General features: G+C 43.0%; 1 protein-coding gene and 1 long non-coding RNA gene across 4 annotated transcripts in view; one reads left to right on the plus strand and one right to left on the minus strand.

Annotated features, from left to right (window-relative positions):
• Positions 1 to 20,409, plus strand: part of SLC22A4 (solute carrier family 22 member 4) — a 49,130-nt gene that overhangs the window by 24,359 nt on the left and 4,362 nt on the right. Inside the window, exons 4-8 of the mRNA NM_001168755.1 lie at positions 4,034 to 4,205; positions 9,158 to 9,284; positions 13,404 to 13,498; positions 16,415 to 16,629; positions 17,511 to 17,693. Of these exons, the coding sequence (NP_001162226.1) occupies positions 4,034 to 4,205; positions 9,158 to 9,284; positions 13,404 to 13,498; positions 16,415 to 16,629; positions 17,511 to 17,693 (792 nt within the window). The remainder of the gene's footprint in view (positions 1 to 4,033; positions 4,206 to 9,157; positions 9,285 to 13,403; positions 13,499 to 16,414; positions 16,630 to 17,510; positions 17,694 to 20,409) is intronic.
• The window catches only part of LOC108586418, a 33,532-nt gene continuing 29,665 nt past the window's right edge, over positions 16,543 to 20,409 (minus strand). For all 3 annotated transcript variants that reach the window (XR_001903763.2, XR_004183995.1, XR_004183993.1), the window contains exon 6: positions 16,543 to 16,623. This is a non-coding gene — a long non-coding RNA (uncharacterized LOC108586418). The remainder of the gene's footprint in view (positions 16,624 to 20,409) is intronic.

The following is a 20,409-nucleotide window of genomic DNA, read 5'->3' on the forward strand; positions in this document are numbered from 1 at the left end:
TACTGTCTTCACTGGGCCTTTTTGCATCAAAGGCATTGTACTTTCCATCATTCCTCTGACATGCAGCACATTTCAACTGCTTGACCAGGATAAACAATAATTATTACTGAGCACCTGCCACATGCCAGACACCCTCCTAGGCACTTTACATACATGGTCTCAGTCTTCATAATAATATCTCCACGAAGGAGGGTTTATCACAGTCACTCTAGTAGCAACTTAGCATCAAGGAACCCAGGCTCTCCCCTTGCCAGATGGAGGACACTCCTAGCCCAGAGTTCCTGGCTCTTACCTCATATCCTGGCAGCTGCACTACAGTCTCATTTCTTGAGCTGGGGTCTACTTAGAGCCTATGTTGGTCATTTATGAAGATGCATGTCCTGCCTCTGTGTGGAATGGGCCCGGCAGTTCCTGGGGCAGGTACTGCTCTACATGGAAGGGAGCCTGGCCCTCTCTAAGTCACCCCCTCTTGGAGAGAGTGCTCAGATTCAGATGGGTGTGACAGGTGGTGGGCAATACTCCTAAGGCTATCCTGGCCCTCATCCTAGTCAGGTCATGTCCCTTTGGCTTAGATGTCAATGTTTCACTCCCAGGAGAAACTCAGAGGCCCAGCCAGACCAAGACCAACCAGGCTTTGCCCTAGAAGCAAAGCAGACAGAAGAGGCAGACAGAGCACAGGGGACCAGGACAGGGATCCCCAGTCAGCACAGCAGGAGTCACCACTGTCATCTGTTTCACTGCCACATGGAAAGCTCGTGGCAGCGACAGGCCATGAAAGATCTGTGTAATCAGGCTTCTCTCCTAGCATTCCTCAGAGGGGGCTGGCTGGCCTCCAGTGACAAGCCCAGGAAGGGAAAATGCAACTCTACTTCTGAAAGGGGGATAAGGTGGGTGGATCACCTGAGGTCAGGAGTTCAAGACCAGCCTGGCCAATATGGCAAAACCCCATCTCTACTAAAAATACAAAAATTAGCCAGGCATGGTGGCAAGCGCCTGTAGTCCCAGCTACTTGGGAGGCTGAGGCAGGAAAATTGCTTGAACCCAGGAGGCAGAGGTTATAGTGAGCTGAGATTGCACCACTGCACTCTGGCCTAGGCGACAGAGCACAAGTCTATCTCAAAAAAAAAAAAAAAAGAAAGAAAAAAAAGAAAATTGTAAAAGTGAAATCAGGATATGGCCTTACCCATCTCCCCTCATGTCTCTATTGGAATCTCAGTTGAAGAACTGCGTTATAAGGCCAAGTCATGCCCCCAGTAATTTTTTTTTTTTTTTTTTTTTGGAAGGTAGACCAGTATTCATAGAGCAAATAAGGCTTGAATCCTGGTACACCACTTATTATGTGCATGAATTTAGGCAACTGGCTTTAACTCTAAAGTCTCAGCTAATTATGTGTAAAGTAGGAGGAACATTAGTTTTTATTTTTGTTTTTGTTTGAGATGGAGTTTTGCTCTTGTTGCCCAGGCTGGAGTGCAGTGGCATGATCTCAGCTCACTGCAACCTCTGCCTCCTGGGTTCAAGTGATTATCCTGTCTCAGCCTCCCGAGTAGCTGGGATTACAGGCCCATGCCACCATGCCTGGCTAATTTTTGTTTACTTAGTAGAGACGGGTTTCATCGTATTGGTCAGGCTAGTTTCGAACTCCTGACCTCAGGTGATCTGCCTACCTCGGCCTCCCAAAGTGCTGGGATTACAGGCATAAGCCACTGTGCCTTGCCTGGAATATTAGTTTTTATATAACTGGTGTGAAGGGTCAAAGAGATAATATATGTAAACACTTAGCCTGGAACCTGTCTCAAAGTATCTACTCAAAAAAATGCTAGCTGTGAAGATGGTGATCCTGTTTAAGGAAAGGTGACTGCCTAAAAGTCAGAGAGCAGAAAGTAGGGCTAAAAAGGAATTGTTTCAATTTGTACCATCCATGCTGTCCACAGGAAGGCAAAGAGAGAGACCCATAAAGTCTCTGTCCCCAACACGCACTCTGCAAAGTTATATAACTGTTCTGGTCTGAGACTCACGCTTAGAGAGGGAAATTATCCAGGAACCCAGTAGTGTAACTTCTCTTTTCTTAACAAGGTCATGAAGGTAGGATAAAGCTCCTCTGGCCTCACAATTCTGCAAGATTCTCACTTGATCCTGCACACTCTCTCTTTTCCAAAATCAAACCCTCTGCTGCTTCACTTCTGAATCTCTGCTTAGGAATAAAGCACCCTCTATTTATTTCCACATCATAATCACAGCCAAAGGGTTTAGAAACCAGTGCATAGCAGGAAGGTCATTAATGAGGTCAGAAAAGACCTGGAAATCATACTCATGATCCTCAAAGAAGTCAAGCCCTATCCTTGGAAATGGGTTTATAGGCTGAGCAATGCTCTGGGTGGTTAGGACAATTGTCTCCAACATGGGACGCAGGAGGCACAAAGTACTGGCTGTTTCTGTCAGTCCGGGTTTTTAAATGGCCTCTCGAGAGGGACCCACTAAGGCAGATCTCTCAATTATGAACAGTGAGGGAGAATGAGTGGGGGGGGGTGGGAACAGGTAGGTGATAAAATGAGAAACCAGCCAACGTAGTAATTTTGCTGCTTCTCTGGAATGAGCTCTTAATCCCTTTGCTTGTCCCTAGAACATATAAACATGATTGAGAAAATCTCTCTTGAAAGGCAAGCATGAATGACCTTTGAATTATCTGTTTTGTATCTTCCGGGTCACTACTCTGTAGTGTGGGCAGATCCCCAACAAAAGGCAGAGCCATTGCCATTGGTCAAATCTCCGCCCTAGGTGTAGAGAACCAAGGGCAGACTCTGGAAAGGGCCCGGAGCTCCGTGACAAGAGAAGGAGCTTTGTTCTTGGACTCTCATCTGGTGCCGAGTGATCCACTGTGGCACTGAGCAGAGGCCAACAGTCGCCTGCATGTCCTTTCCCAAAAAGCAGTGCCCGCACCAAGCAGTCATGGGCCTTTCTGCTGTTCAGGGAAAGCTCTGTGGAGTTCAATGAGTGTGTGGCCAGGTCTAGGGCTGCTGCCTGCAGGGGCGGCAGAACAGCTCCTGCTTTTCTTTCCTTGGTCCAAATGGACTGTGTCTGCCTGGGCTGATCTCTGGGCACAGCATGGCTGCAGGGAATTCAGTCCTGGGTGCTGAAGGCCTGTCTGTGCACCTCCAGAGCCAGCTCACTCCAACTGATTTCTCAGGGCTCAGGCATGGGTAAGTGTGTCCTGAGGTCTTGGAAACGGTGAACTCTCCACTGCTTCCTGATGGGCCAATGTCTGTTTATTTACAGTTCAGAACTGTTGGAAAGGCTACACACACCGTGACCCCACATGGCCCCTCAGAAGAGCCACTGTTTGTCTCCTGAAACGTTCTCTCTGCTTCTCATGTTGGGGCTCTTATTTTGGAAATGTGGCATTCTCAGAAGGGATTAGCTCTTGGGGCTGGGCATATTTTTATGACATGGAATGGCCTTAAAATAAATTGGCCAGGGATGGTGGCTCACGCCTGTAATCCCAACATTTTGGGAGGCCAAGGCAGGTGGATCACTTGAGGTCAGGAGTTCGAGACCAGCCTGACCAACATGGCGAAACCCTGTCTCTACCAAAAATACAAAAATTAGCCAGGCCTGGTGGTGTGCACCTGTAGTCCCAGCTATTTGGAAGGCCGAAGTGGGAAGGTCACTTGAGCTTGGGAGGCAGAGGTTGCAGTGAGCTCAGATCGCGCCACTGCACTGCAGCCCGGGCAACAGAGGGAGATTTTGTCTCAAAATAATAATAATAATAATAATAATAATAATAATAATAAATTAAAAATAAATAAATCTATGGCTCCGTTAAAATCTCATGGAAATTCAGCCTTCTATAAGTTGCCAAGTCTTGGATCACTTCCCACCTTCCTCTACCCTGACCATGCCTGCTCTGGGCAACGAGGCAAATACCTTTCCCCTTTTCTAATTGGTGATAGTTTGAATTCTAACTGCCACATAATGATATAAAAAGCAAATATTAAAGTGAGATAATATGCTAATACTCCTCCCTTGTTTTGAACAGGAACAGAAATTCTTGGCAAGTCAGTTCGTATTATATTCTCTACATTAGGAGTATGCACATTTTTTGCAGTTGGCTATATGCTGCTGCCACTGTTTGCTTACTTCATCAGAGACTGGCGGATGCTGCTGCTGGCGCTGACGGTGCCGGGAGTGCTGTGCGTCCCGCTGTGGTGGTGAGTGTGACTCGTCCCCAGACAGGCCCTCTGCTGCGGGTCAGTACACCTGGAACACACCTGGAGCCTGGTGCTGACCTAGCTTGGGCTTGTATGACCTCCACGGAACTCGCAGAGGCCAGTTTCCAAGCTGGGAGTTTTTGCCTCATTGTGGGTGGGCCTGTGTGCTGGAGTTTGAGTCTCCATTGTCCTAAAAAGCACATTCTCAGGATTCCAATCTCTTCCTTGACACCAGCCACTCTTGTCTGTTGCTACTTATTTGTGGCGCTGGTGGTGTTGGATTTTGTTGTTTTTAACTCTGCCCCCTGCTCTTTCATCACTTTTCTCTCTCTAGAAAAATCTCACTCTATCCTACTAATGTAATTCTTCAAGCTTCCCTACCATATAATGATTAGCATCTATGAAAGGGAAGCCTATTTATTAGCACTTATGGTAGTGTGCCTATTTATCTGCTATGTCTTGAAGAGTGAGAAAATTACTTTTTATTTAATAAATTGTTAGAGAAATGTTCTCTTCTCTCCTCCCACAACCTCCCAACTCAATTTCAACTCAGTATAACACAACAGTTATAGGAATAACAAAGTTTGAAGATTCTGGCCGCAGTCTTACCCAGTATGACTATCTGGGAGATTTTAGGTGAAAGAATAAATTAAAAATCATGGAATAAGGTGTCAGACATACCCTCTCTTTGGGGATTTCCTGTTTCCTTGCTTTTTCATATTTAAGCAAGAGGAAAGGGATTCCTTCCATTGGTGGGTCTGGTTCTGTCTCTCTCTCATTCTCTTTCTCTCTCATTAATTCTTCTTGGTTTGATTTCATTATATCAAAGTCAAATCCTCCAGCACTGACTAGTTTCACTGAACTGCATAACTTCTACCTGCTTACACATAACACCAGCTTCTTTGATCATTTTTCAGAACTCACAATTTAGACTAGACCTCATGGTTGCCCTGTCCTTTGGACACCTCCCGACTGGGAAGCTGTCTAGGCCTTTATCTTACTGCATCTGTTAGGCAGTCATAGAGGTTGACAGGCAGGCCACCTGTCTGACTAGACAGCGCAGATCAGGTAGGCTCACTCTAAGCCCCTGTATTCTCACGATCTGTAAGAGTGCCGTGATTTACCAGTGTAAATTCTTGGCATGAAGTGTGCAGGTGGAGTTGATAGTTTGTTAAAGGTTAGGAATTATTCTGATTTGCAACACTGCTCTGGAACCCTGTCTGAGGACCAGGAAACCCGGCCTGAGGAGCAGTGAATAAGGGCTGGCCATTATCTACATAGCTGTGCCTCCAAGGAAAGCATCCCAGATTTACAAGAGCAGAGCAATTTTCTGAATGAGAGTAATTATCATCATCATCATCTGTCCCTCTCTCCACAACTCCCTTGCTAACTGAATTTATTGGAAAAGATGTTAGTGACTAGAGGTTCTCTCAAGACACAAGACAAGATTATTCAAAGGTTTTTTTCTGCCTCTTCAGCTGAATGATTTTAATAAACTATGTGCTCTGGCTCTAGTTGTCATTTTGACCTAAGGGACCAGTACTTTCAAAGTGTTATAATTAGCCAGGTATGGTGGTTCACACCTGTAATCCCAGCACTTTGGGAGGCCAAGTTGGGAGGATCACTTTAGCCCAGCAGTTCAAAACCAGCCCGGGCAACATGTCAAAACCCTGTCTGTACTAAAAATAAAAAATTAGCTGGGTGCAGTGGTGAGTGCCTGTAGTCCCAGCTACTTAGGAGGTGGAGGTGGGAGGGTCCCTTGAGCCTGGGAGTTCAAGATTACAGTGAGCTCTATGATCATGCCACTGTACTCCAGCCTGGATAGAATGAGATGCTGTCTCGAAAAAAGTTATAATCAATCTTATTAATGTATGATTCTATTAGAGAGAAAGAGAGACAGAGAGAGAAAGAGAGAGAGACTAACAATGTAAGGCCCCTGATTGGCTGTACAGAGATTAGTAGGGATGGGATTTGCCTCAGGACCATATGTCACAGCGAGGAATGAACAGCTCTGATCCATTAGCCCTCCAGAGTTAGCCTCCAGAGTTTCCAGCGAGAAGGTCCATCCCACAGGGAGCCTGCTCACTCTGCCCTAAGGAGAGCTCTTTCTTCTGTTTCCCAGGGTCCAGTCCATGAGTGCTCCTGGCTGTGGGCATACTGTACCAGGGACAGGACTTGGCCCAGATAGAGGCCAGCCCGGGACCAGCACTGAAAAGCTGAATGCTCCCCCTGAACGTTTATCAGTGGTCTTATCATTTTCCTGTAAAAGAAAATAGCTTTCTTCTGAACATCCCATCCTTGCAGGTGGGGCTTCCCAAAGGGATGCTCATCAGTCTAGTGGTTGGGATATGGGGGGATGCTTAGAGCTGACGTGGACCCTGCCGCCTGCTCAGTATGAGACAAGCTCTCCAGCAACACCTCACTCCTGTTTAGTCTGAATTAAATCTACAGAGAGATTATAGTGTGCAACCTCATTTGGCACTCCACTGACTCTTGAAATGATCAGCTAGATTTGAGATTATGTGCACACACACAAAGATATCAAAGCAATTCAAAACTAGAGATACCAGTGGCCCTGAGTACAGTGGGCTAGAAATGGGAGATAAACTTACATAGAGGCATTGCTGGTGGTTTGGGGAACTTTTTATGTCCCAAGTTTCCTTTAAAAGGCTTGGCAGTAAGTGGCCACAGGTGTGAATGGAGTATATGTATAGGGGGTGGGGATGGGGTAGGGAAGCAGGCCATAGATGAAACATGAGGAAAGCTATGCAATTTCTAGCTGATTAAACATTAAGAATCTGAGGCCAGTGATCTGTAGAAAAAAAGGTAGAATATTTCTAAGCATAATCTGGTTGGAGAAAGATACTGGCCCAAAGTAGAAGCATCTATCCATGAGGTATATCGTGGCTGTGTAGTAAGATCTCCAATTCTGCACTAATATAGTAGCCACCAGTCACATGCAGCTATTTAAATTAAAATTAATTAAAAGTAAATAAAATTAAATTTTCGTTTCTTCAATCACACTAGCTCAATAGCTACATGTGGTTAGTGGGTGCTGTCTTAGCACAGATACAGAACATTTCAGAAGTTTCTATTGGACAACACAGTTCTAATTACTGGAAGTCGGTGACCTAATATTATTGTAGTTCCTATAGGGACCAACTAAAGGCATATTCTGAAAAATGCAAACTGAGCTCATTTTTCAACTCATGTGCTAGTAAGCTGGAGAGGGGACCTACTAGTTCGTCATTTGTTTTGCTCTGAGCTTATTCCTAGTGTGGATTTGGGCCAATTAATTATAGAGGACTCTGTGTCTGCTACTTATAATTTGTTTTCTAGGCTAAGTAAGTACAGATGCTCTTCGACTTATAATGGGGTTACATCCCAATAAGCTGATTGTAAATTGAGAATATTCTAGGTCAATACATCTAACCTACTGAGGTAGGAAGCCAGACATGACTCCAGAGCCAGGGCTTGGACACCGGACTAAACTGAGGACCAGCTAAAACAGAGCCAGAGCAGAAGATGCTTTCCATAAGACACGCCCACCAGTGTGCCATGTCAGTTTACTGTTGCCATGACAACACTCAGGCTTTATTGCCCCTTTCCATGGCAATGACCCAATGACCCAAAAATTGCTACCCTTTCCCTAGAAATTTCTGCATAAACTGCCCTTTCATCTACATGTAATTAAAAGTAGTTATAAATATGAGTGCAAAACTGTCCTGAGCTGCTACTCTGCCTGTGGGGCAGCCCTGCTCTGCAGGAGCAGTCACTGAGCTGTAACATTGTCTCTTCAATAAAAGCTGTTTTCTTCCACCTCCAGTTTGCCCTTGAATTATTTCCTGGGCAAAGCCAAGAACCCTCATGGGCCAAACCCCACTCTGGGGCTTGCCTGCCCTGCATCCCTACCAAATATCATAGCTCAGCCCGACCTACCTTAAACATGCTCAGAACACTAACATTAGCCTACAGTTGGGCAACATTTTCTACAACAAAACCTATTTTATAATTAAGTGTTGAATATTTCATGTAATTTATTAAATACTGTACTGGAAGTGAACAACAGAATAGCTGTATGTATGAGTACTCAAAGTAAGGTTTCTACTCAATGCATATCACTTTTCTCCTATAGTAGAAAAATCGTAAGTCGAACCATCATAAGTTAGGGACCATCTGTACTAACAATAGGTAAGGAAAATGAGAGCTGACAGGAGAATGGCTAAAAGATTTTGAGAAATAAAAATTTAGAAAGAATAGAAGTCCTATTATTTGCAACTGTGTTTGAGCATCAGCTATAAATGGGAATAGACTATGTAATTTAAAACAATAAGCTTTTAGATGTTAACAAAAAGACAACATTGGGGCTCATCTCGCAAAAACTGGTTTGGGCACTTGCTGATCTGGGAATCTGTTGAAAGCCATGGGGACCCCACACAGGCAGGTGTCAGTGCCCCCACCTTCTCTTTTGACTAAAGGAAAAGATCATGAACACAGATGCCCTGGCCATCCTTTTCCCAATAAATTGTGAATGTCACCAGCTGGGACACCAGCAATTCTCCTTAGGACGGACCCACTGCAAAGACAGTCTCTTCTCTAGGGGAACTTACAGTCTAGTAGCTACATTTCTTTTATGAGCCACAATGCCTATAAGTTTTGGATGAACTTCTCCAGATGTCCTGGCTCAAACATGCCCATAGTTAATGTCACCCCTTATCGTCTGGTCCTGGTCTCAAGCACAACTGATGATCAGTCTTATAATTTGATCAGAAGTTTGAAACTTGAAGGTGCTTTTATTTATTCCTATGCTCCAATAGAAATCTTATGTGGACTCCCTTTAAAAAGACAAACTAGAATTCTACAAAATTACAACTATCTGGGGAAAACTGAGATTTAATAGTATCCAACCCTGCTGTTGTGAAAAATTATTAAATATTACAAATAAATTATAGGTTCATTCCTGAATCTCCCCGATGGCTGATATCCCAGAGAAGATTTAGAGAGGCTGAAGATATCATCCAAAAAGCTGCAAAAATGAACAACATAGCTGTACCAGCAGTGATATTTGATTCTGTGGAGGTAAGCATTTGCAGATGTTTCCTCTTGAGATCAGCTATGCATTCTTGATTTTATGGAATTTAACTTAATTCAACATTTGTTAAGTGCCCACTATGTACCAGGCATTGCACTATGCCTTAGGAACACAATCATGATTAAATTCTAAGATAAAATCCACCTTAAAGGGCTGTTTATAAGAATTAAATGCAATAATATATGTAAACTGCTTAGCAAATAGCAAGTGTTCATTAAATACTAGTTCCCTTTATTTTGCAAGTTTATCATCAACTTTCTATTGGCATTGCTCCAAACCACTGACACAGCTATGTACTGATGATTTTTAAATGTCCAGATTAAGTGGAAAAAATATGTTTCAGGGTTAGTCCACTCTGGGTTCTCCACTGTACCCTGAATCTTACCACAGACTGCTGAGGAAGCTATGCATGTCTTTAGTCTTGCTCTGTGTCATGTCTAGAACTTAAGGCCTGAAAGCACACACTTGAAAGGTGGTGACCACAAGGAAAAGCTGATATCCTGTGGAAGCAGCCACATGTCCTGACAGTTCGTGAGGATATGCAGTGTGCCATGCCCTGTGCTGGCTCCTAGAGGAAATAAGAAAAATAAGACACAGCCCCAATTCTAAAGGAACATAGAATGTAACTAAGATGGGCAAGAGGATTAGATAAAAAGATAAAGAATGGCATAAGGGAAGAAAGGGTAAGTATCTAAGAAGAGACACTGTGTGCTAGCAATACAGAGAAAGAGAGCAGGGTGGCCCATGGCTGGAGGCAGGTCCAAGCCAGGGAGGACAGCAGGACTCATTTAAATGAGTGGAGAGGATGGGGCAGGGCATTCCTGGCTAGGAGATAGGTAACAGTCTGCTCAGGACACCTAAAGAAGACTATGGTGGCTTCAGTAGCATTATGCATGCCCTGCACCAAAGCATGTAGTGTGGAAAGCAGAACTCTGTAGAGGACGGTGGGCATGCCACTGGTCACCCTGAGGGCTTCCCCGATCCCTGGCCTTCAGGACCTTTTCCAGAAGCAGATACTCTAGCTATGGCTAGAGGCTTAGAGTGGCCATGAACTCAAGCTCTCAGAGGGCTGCCAGGACAAAACATCCCTTAATCCTTTGCCCTTCAAGTCAAGAAGTCCATTTCAAATCTCAGTCAATTTAAATGGATAAAACAACAACAACAACAACAACAACATTGAGAGTGTCTAACACTTCTGCCCTTCGGGACTGTGCTGGGTGTTTATTGGTATTTATCAGCTAGGTGGCCTGATTCCTATCTGTGAAACTTACATTCTAGTTATAGGGATTTACCTACATGGATGAAAGCAATCATAAAATAGATATGAGATACATAGTTATGGACAAATAAGAATATAGTTCAGTGTTAAAACATATGGTTCTGGTAGTGTCTTTATATATATATAGATAAACATACACACATACACATATATAAATATGTACATATGTGTGTGTGTATGTGTATTTATATACATATATATATATATACACTTAAAAAAATTTTTGAGTCTCACTGTGTTGCCCAGGCTGGAGTGCGGTAGTGCAATTACAGCTCACTGTAGCCTCAACCTTCTGGGCTCAAGCAATCCTCCCACCTCAACCTCCCAAGCTGGGACTATAGGCAATTGCCACCAAACCCAGCTAACTTTTTGTATTTTTTTTGTGGAGACAGGGTTTCACTATGTTGCCCAGGCTGGTCTCAAACTCCTGGGCTCAAGCAATCCTCCTGCCTCCGCCTCCCAAAGTGCTAGGATTACAGATGTGAGCCACCATCCTCAGCCTGACAGTGCCTTCTTTCTTCCTGCCATGATGCACATCTAGCCTGAACTGGACAAACCCATTAAGGGAAAGGGGGCTTGCGCTTTCCTGAGGCCTGGTCATCTCCCCTGCTCACCTCCTGTAGGATCCTCTTTAGGAGGATCTGCAGAGCCCTGTGCCAGCAATTGCACCCTATTTAGAATGATATTGAAGAGCCTACCAAATGCCAGGCACTGTGTTCTGCTCATTTAATGCCCATGCTTTTTTTTCCCCCCCAAAAAAAGAAACTAAGGCACAGTGAAGTTAAGGAACTTGCCCAGGATCACACAGATGTTAAACTGGGATTTGTGACCTAGTTCTCCCAAGCACCAAAGCACATGCTCTTAACAACTGTGATTTTTCACTTCATGTTAGAGGCAGTAGCATTAACTTCCACAGGAAAAGATATAGAGTAGAGCATTGTCTTAGAAAGCAATCTCAAGCATCCTTGGCTTCAGAAGAAGCACCTTCAACCTGCTCCTGGTACCTGATCCAAAGACATTTTGGTGGCTCCACCCCGGCCAGGGACAACCACTGGATATAAGGATATTCTCGTTCTGAGGTTTCCAATCCTGGCTGCTCATCACAATCACCCAAGTGCTTTAAGAATACAGATTCTCAGGCCTCTGTTTAAAAGAGTCGAAGTAGGCAAGCCCAGGGAGGAACCTGGCAACCTGCATTTGAGAAGGGCCCCGTGGAACCACCAAGTGTTAGCACAGGCCTGGTCCACAGGTCCTGTCTGTGTGCACCACCCCAGAACCCTCCAAGAGGATGTCTAGTTGCCACTAGTTTATGCAGAGGCTTTGCTTTGTTGTAGTACCAGGGTTATTCTGCTGGGGCCCATGTTCTGGGGCTCTACAATCCAAATAGTGCAGTAGACAAAAGGCAGTGTGGCTGTGAGCTGTGTAAGTGTCTGCTCATTACTAGAAAGAAGGACACTCACATTTGGAGAGCACCTGCTGTGAAGGCAGGCACTCTCACTTCTTCATAATAGAAATTCCTCCCTCAGTCTCTTACTGCACATGCACTGTAGGGCCACAAAGTCACAAAGTCCTGGTACTTCATCCTTAAGAGATTTCCCCACCTCAGAGCCTAATAATTTTTATGTTAGTTTCAATTCTAATCAGCTTGGTTACCTTGATTCATAACTCATGGCAAATTAATATCAGCAAATTAAAAGCAAAAGAATAGGCCGGGCGCAGTTGCTCACACCTGTAATCCCAGCACTTTGGGAAGCTGAGGTAGATGGATCACCTAAAGTCAGGAGTTTGAGACCAGCCTGGCCAATATGGCGAAACCTCATCTCTACTAAAAATACAAAAATTAGTCGGGTGTGGTGGTGGGTGCCTGTAATCTCAGCTACTCAGGAGGCTAAGGCAGGAGAATTGCTTGAACCTGGGAGGCGGAGGTTGCAGTGAGCTGAGATCGCGCCACTGCACTCCAACCTGGGCGACAAGAGTGAAACTCCCTCTCAAAAAACAAACAAGTAAATAAATAAATATAAGTAAAAGTAAAAGAGTATAAGCTCATCAATAGCAGTAAGGATTTGTCACTGACCGCTGATGGCTAGCCTCTTTTCCTCAATGATACAGTAATAATAATAATAATAATAGTTTAAATTTATTGGACATTTACCATGGTTCAAGCACTGTGCTAAGCCATATATATATATGGCTCATATATATATATATATGGCTCATATGTTACATATATATATGAGATCTCATTTAGTCTCTCAACTCCCAATTAATATACCCATTTTATAGAGCAGTAAGCTAAAGACTGAGAGGCAAGAGAGTCACTTGAACCTGGGAGGTGGAGGTTGCAGTGAGCTGATATCACGCCACTGCACTCCAGCCTGGGCCACAGGGCAAGACTCCATCTAAAAAACACAAATAAGCAAATAAACAGAGAAGTGTAAAAAGCAGACATGGCCTCAAGGAAGGGACTACATGGCCCTACCCTTCAATAGGCAGTCCTGAGGATCACAGATCAGTGTGGTAAAGGACATCCATTCTCTGACTGTCAGTCAGAGAAAGGCTATATTAGACAACAGGCTTTGTATAAGAAGACAGGGAAGTGGGTGTTATATATTTAAAAGGCTTCTGTGTAAAATGGTCTGCAAACATTTTAAAGTGTCAGAATAAGCATCATATATGTAGATGCCCTATTGCCTCCAATTCCCAGACTTCTAAGCATAGTCAAGGTGAAGTGAGAGTTGCATGCATAAGTTTTCCCCATGCATCATAGCCAAAGATACTTCCTTACTACCTCTTAATCTCATGGTTATTTGCATTATTTTGCTTACAGGAGCTAAATCCCCTGAAGCAGCAGAAAGCTTTCATTCTGGACCTATTCAGAACTTGGAATATTGCCATAATGACCATTATGTCTTTGCTGCTATGGTAAGTAATAAGTGACCTGGAAATGCAGACATCCGGCACATAAGTATGCAACTGATTTTCTTTAACTCAGAGGAACATTATGGCAACACCTGGGTTTTCCTGGGAAAAATTAAGAGTATAAAGTTCTAAATTATTTTGAAATGCCTCGATTCAGTTCACGGGACTAGATACTGAAAAAATGTCACTGGGTGCAGTGGCTCACGCCTGTAATCCCAGCACTTTGGGAGGCCAAGGTGGGCAGATCCCCTGAGGTCAGGAGTTCAAGACCAATCTGGCCAACATGGTGAAACCCTGTCTCTACTAAAAATACAAAAATTAGCTGGGCATGGTGGCGCATACCTGTAATCTCAGCTACTCGGGAGGCTGAGGCAGGAGAATCCCTTGAACCCAGGAGGTGGAGGTTCCAGTGAGCCTAGATCACACTACTGCACTCTAGCCTAGGCAACAGAGCAAGACTCCATCTTAAAAAAAAAAAAAAAAAAAAGGCACAGGGTACAGTATTTAAGTCTGCAGTACTGGGGCCCAAAGGGAAAGCATTCCCTTTCCCCCTCCTAAAGTTATGGGATTGAGATCATTGATGTCCCTGGGTAAGGGTTCCCTCCCCACCAAAAATTATGAGATTAAGACTAATGATGTCCCTGGTGCCTGAGGCAGAGATGCTAATTCAGCTCCTGCTTCCTGAAGCTGACCTGGCAATTGAACAGTGAGGCCAGAATAACCTAGATCCCCATTGCCTGGATTGGAGCCTTGATAAGCTTCTTATACGTGCCAATAGCAAACTAACAAGTGGCTTTCAGGCACAGAAATAGTGAATTGGCTTTATAGATTAGATTTAATAATTTATCTGCCAAGAAAAAAAAGAAAAAGAAAAAAGAAAATTCCTACCCTATGATGGCAGCACACACACGCACGCACACACACACACACACACACACAGAGACACGCACACACGATGATCGTCAGAACTGGCAGATTTAGGCTGCAGCTAATCTAAGTTTATTTTTAAGGGCCATCTTACTTGGCAATTAGAAGAGATCAATGACAGAGCTTCTGCCTCTGAACTAAGCAAGTCTGTCCTAGGTACACAGCCTTCTTAGTTCTGACATTTCAGCATATATATATCCCTGATGCAAATGCTCTTGGGCAGTGATGCTACTAAGCTAATAAAAAATTAGTCACTAGTTCTATCTAAGCTGCTCCTATTACTAAATGGGAAAATCACTAAAATCCCTTGAGCAGTAAAGTTTAATTATTTGTTTTGTTTATGAAGTAGTCCTTGCATTATCTAATTTGGGTCTAGTATGTGTAAAAAGATCCACCAGTGTTCCTGAAATCATTTTTCAGATATCCTCTGCTTCTCAGTCATGTTAATAATAAGCAAATTTCTACACAGGGGCGTCTGCATAGTGCAGTTGTAACAGAAACTCAGGTTCAGTCACTCATAGCTTGCGGCGTCCAATTAACAAGAGCAAGGTCTGATGTAACGAAAGTGACTTTTTATTCCAAATCTAGCTTAGGGAGAAGGGTATCGGCTTCCTGCCTAAAGGGTACCGCTTCTCTTTTTGAAGTGGAAAGCAGGCACTTCTAAAAGGCAGGGGAGGATGCAAGCAGGTGAGGGCTCAGAGGGCTAGCTTGCTGCCTTATCTACTGGGCAGCTGAGTTGGCGCCTTCATGGGCAGAAACAGGTTGTATAGGTGGCCAAAAACTCTAGCAGGCATACTTTAGGTTGGAAATTGACTGATATCGCTTGAGGAAATCTGGGGGGTGAGAGTTCCACTCTGGATCTTCTAAGCACATAGTTAGATGAACTTGCCCTGCAGGGAGTGTCTAGTGAAGAGGAGGTTAAAAGGTTATAATTGCACTTCTAAAGAGGTAAGTAGAAAGTGGGGAAAAGGAGGAAAGAGAAAAGAAGAGAGAGAGAAAATAAACTATCCCTTAGAAAAATGGGGGTACTCAGTTACATAGTTATTTTTTCCACAGAGAAGCTTCTTTTATTAATGGTTATTATTATTATTATTATTATTATTATTATTATTTTGAGATGGAGTTTAGCTCTGTCGCCCAGGCTGGAGTGCAATGGCGCGATCTCAGCTCACTGCAACCTTCGCCTCCCAAGTTCAAGTTATTCTCCTGTCTCAGCCTCCCAAGTAGCTCGGATTATAGGCACATGCCACCACCACGCCTGGCTAATTTTTGTCTTTTAAGTAGGGACGAAGTTTCACCATGTTGGCCAGGCTGGTCTCATACTTCTGACCTCAGGTGATTTGCCTGCCTCGGTCTCCCAAAGTGCTGGGATTTCAGGCATGAGCCACCACACACGGCCCACAGAGAAGCTTCTACATGAAAGTTAACTATAATGACAGAATATACAGGCTGCACTCTGTGATAATTTGAAGCATTAGGGGACATTCACTCTTTTCCCTAAAGAGAATCGGAATTTATTCTAAGTGAATCCCACAGTATGACCCTTGTATCTCTTTTTTGTTAAAGAATGAAATCTGGATTTTATGTTCACTGATGTGACTAATATTTTTTCTTCAAATAATAGCTCTAAGAGACTGAGGAGGTACAAACTATTCAGGAAATGGGAAAACTTGAAATCAACTACCTGAGAAAAGTTATTGTTGAATATTGGTATATATAGACTAGCACTATCCAATAGAACCTTCTGCAGTGACGGAAATATTTCATATCTGTGTTGTTCAATATAGTAGCCACTAGTTACACGTGGCTATTGAGCACTTGAAGTGTGGCTAGCATAACTAAGGAACTGAATTTGTGGTTTTATTTAATTTTAATTTATTTAAATTTAAGTAGCCAACAAGGTTGTGGCTACTTATAGGACAGCAAGATATAGAGAATTTCTTGACCATCATAAAATTTTAGAGCAATTCACAACATCCCTTTTTCTTTCAGGATGCTGACCTCAGTGGGTTACTTTGCTCTGTCTCTGGATACTCCTAATTTACATGGAGATGCCTACCTGAACTGTTTCCTCTCTGCTTTGATTGAAATTCCAGCTTACATTACAGCCTGGCTGCTATTGCGAACCCTGCCCAGGCGTTATATCATAGCTGCAGTACTGTTCTGGGGAGGAGGTGTGCTTCTCTTCATTCAACTGGTACCTGTGGGTAAGAAGTTAACCAAGATGAACAGCTTACCAGAAAAGACCCACATATTGACTAGGCTGCTTCTGAGTCACTGCTCCATGTTTATTCAGCCTTTACATCATAAGCCATTCATAAGTCAATTAGACAGGTGATTGCTCACTACGTTTGTTGTTTCCTGTGTTCAAAACAACTACCCCAAACAAAAGAGACAGCCTCAGAGAAGCAGAAAGCACCAAAGAGGAAAAGTAACTCTTCCAGTTATCCCCTTCACAGAAAGACTCACCTAAAATCTCCCTTTAACTCATAGTCATGATTCCTAATTTCTGGCCACTCTCAAACCTTTTCCCTGGGTGTATATTCAAGTATTACAGTGAGAAGGACATGTCGGTTCCAGGATACATTCAGTGGTTTTCTGGTCTGAATCTTTAAGTAGTTAAATAGCACACAAAAGGATATATGCTTCCCTTTTCCCCTTGTTTCTGATGTTCTCATAATATTAAAATGTCAATAAATTATTGATAGTAATAGAAATACACATTTCTTAGTAATAAGAAACTGGATAGAAAGGATTGGTCCTCCTCTTTGAAGATAAAACTTAACTATATTAACATGCTAATAGCTTACCCATGAAACTGTTGTAACAAACAAAAGACAAGTCAACAAAGGTCACTGAATGCATTAATGACCTAGAATAACAGTAGAACAAAGTACAAAGCCACCCCTCATGCTCCATCTTTGTCCATGCCCAAATACTAGGACACTGGAAGAGAACATGCTATTTTGGGAATATATTTATGTTAATAAAAAGACTCCCACTGAAGCAAAAAAGACAATAAAAACAACTGATACAAGAAAGTATCACTTCTAAAAGCACCCTTGCTTATACCTGGTCTCTTTTCCAGATTATTACTTCTTATCCATTGGTCTGGTCATGCTGGGAAAATTTGGAATCACCTCTGCTTTCTCCATGCTGTATGTCTTCACTGCTGAGCTCTACCCAACCATGGTCAGGAACATGGCAGTGGGGGTCACATCCATGGCCTCCAGAGTGGGCAGCATCATTGCCCCCTACTTTGTTTACCTCGGTGAGCTGCATCTTGTGCATTTGTTCTTCCTTTAAATTAGTTTTCAATATAAAAGTAAGATTTTCATTGTGAAAATGTCAAATAGCATAGAATGTACTGGAAAAAACGTACAAGTTCACCTCTTCTTTCCCAGGAGGAGCTCTAGAAAGCCAACCACAAACTGTTTGGTGAATAGCGCTACAGACATTTTGTTTTGCACAACACCATGTACGCATGTATGTATATACTCTTTTAAACACACAAGCAGGCCGGGCGTGGTGGCTGATGCATGTAATCCCAGCACTTTGGGAGGCCAAGGTGGGTGGATCACCTGAGGCCAGGAGTTCGAGACCAGTCTGGCCAACATGGTGAAACCCTGTCTCTACTAAAAATACAAAAATTAGCCAGGCGTGATGGCAGGTGCTGTAATCCCAGCTACTCTGGAGGCTGAGGCAGGAGAATTGCTTGAACCCGGGAGGCAGAAGCTGCAGTGAGCCAAGATTGCACCATTGCACTCCAACCTGGGCAACAAGAGTGAAACTCTGTCTCAAAATAATAATAATAATAATAAATAAAAACAATAAACACATAAATAACATTATATATGTTGAAACTTTTTAAACTTAACATTGTATCAGAATATCCTTCCAAATGGTTACATATTGCTCCTTTACCTTCTTTTTAAATAGGCACCTCCTTTTAAAAATGTGTATAAGTACATTTTAAAATAAGTATACCTAAGTATAATCTACAGATAGATTCATACAAGTAAAACTCCTGGAGCAAAGAGTGCCATTAAAAAATTATATATATATATATATACACACACACACACACACACACGTGTGTACATGATGTGCAAAACAAAATGTCTGTAGCACAACTCACCAAACAGTTCATGTTGGTTTTCTAGGGCTCCTCATGGGAGAGGAGAGGTGAATTTGTACTTTTTTCCAGTATATTCTATGCTATTTGACATTTTCACAATGAAAGTCTTACTTTTATACTGAAACACATAATTTATTTAACTAGGCTCCAATGAATGGAGGACATGTAGGTCATTTCCAGGTTTTTGCTATTACAAATAACATTACAACGAACATTCTCCTATCCTACACCCTTTGTGGATTTACTTACATATATTTGGATTTACAGATAGATTTACATAGAAGTAAAATTCCTGCAGCAAAGAGTGAAGTTAAAAATTTCATAGAGCGGCGCGGTGGCTCAAGCCTGTAATCCCAGCACTTTGGGAGGCGAGACAGGTGGATCACACGAGGTCAGGAGTCCGAGACCATCCCACCAGCTAGCTGCGGTGAAAACCCCGTCTCTACTAAAAAATACAAAAACTAGCCGGGCCGAGGTGGCGAGAGTAGCCTGTAGTCCCAGCTACTCGAGTAGGCAGGAGAATGGGGCGTGAACCGGAGGCGGAGCTTGCAGTGAGGCGAGATCCGACTGCACTCCAGCCTGAAGTGACAGAAGAGACTCTGTCTCAAAAAATTTTCATAGCTATTCCCAAATTGAACTCTACATATTGTACCAAATTATAATTTAATTATTAATAGGTAAGAGTGGTTGTTTTCAATAATCTCACCAACAATAAAGATTACCTAATTCTTTTTTTTTTTTTTTTTTTTTTTTTTTTGAGACAGGGTCTCACTCTGAAGTGTAGTGGTGCCATCCTAGATCCCAGCTCACTGCAGCCTCAATCTCCCAGGCTCAAGAGATCCTCCCACCTCAGCCTCCCAACTAGCTGGGACTATAGGCATGCACACCATCAGGCAGCTGTTTTTGGTAGAGGCGGGATTTTGCCAGGTTGCTCAGGCTGGTTTTGAACTCCTGGGCTCAAGTGATCCACCCGCCTCAACCTCCCAAAGCGCTGGGATTACAGGCTTGAGCAACAGCACCTGGCCTACCGAATTTTTTCATTGGTTATCTGTTATGTGAAAAATGGATATCATTGTTACTTTCATTCCTATTTATTAATTATGAATGAGGTTGAGCATGTTTTTGTGTATTTTTTGGCCATTCTATTTATTTTTCAGTGAACTGACTGCTCATGTGCTTTGCCCTTTTTTTTTTTTTTTTTTTTTTGAGACAGAGTCTCACTCTGTCACCCAGGCTGGAATGCAGTGGCACAATCTCGGCTCACTGCAACCTCCGCTGCCCGGGTTCAAGCAATTCTCTTGTCTCAACCTCCTGAATAGCTGGGACTACAGGTGCATGCACTATGCCTGGCTAATATTTTTTTTTTTTGTATTTTTATTAGAGATGGGGTTTCACCATATTGGTCAGGCTGGTCTCGAACCCCTGACCTCAGGAGATCCACCCACCTTGGCCTCCCAAAGTGCTGGGATTACAGACACGAACCACTGCGCCCAGCCTTCTTTGCCCATTCTTTAATGGTGTATTCATCTTTTTCTTTTTGATTTGTACAAACTCTTTGCAATGGAAGAAATTAGCCCTTTGTATGTATGTTGTAAATATTTTTTCTAGTTTACCATTTGTATTTTGACTTTATGATATCTTTGTAATGAAGACAATTTTAGTTTTTATATACTCAAAGGTGTCAATCTGAAATAACACTACACAGGTGTTTCAGTAGCATGTTCAATCTGATGTAGGATCTGACACCCCATGCCTGGTCCTCATTAAGGACTCTACTGGTGAGAAATGCAGACACACCTCATGAATTGGGCAGTTGGTTAACTACTGGTACACATGCACACACACACAC

The sequence above is a fragment of the Papio anubis genome, chromosome 5, assembly GCF_008728515.1.
Source record: "Papio anubis isolate 15944 chromosome 5, Panubis1.0, whole genome shotgun sequence".
NCBI classification, from domain to species: Eukaryota; Metazoa; Chordata; class Mammalia; order Primates; family Cercopithecidae; genus Papio; species Papio anubis.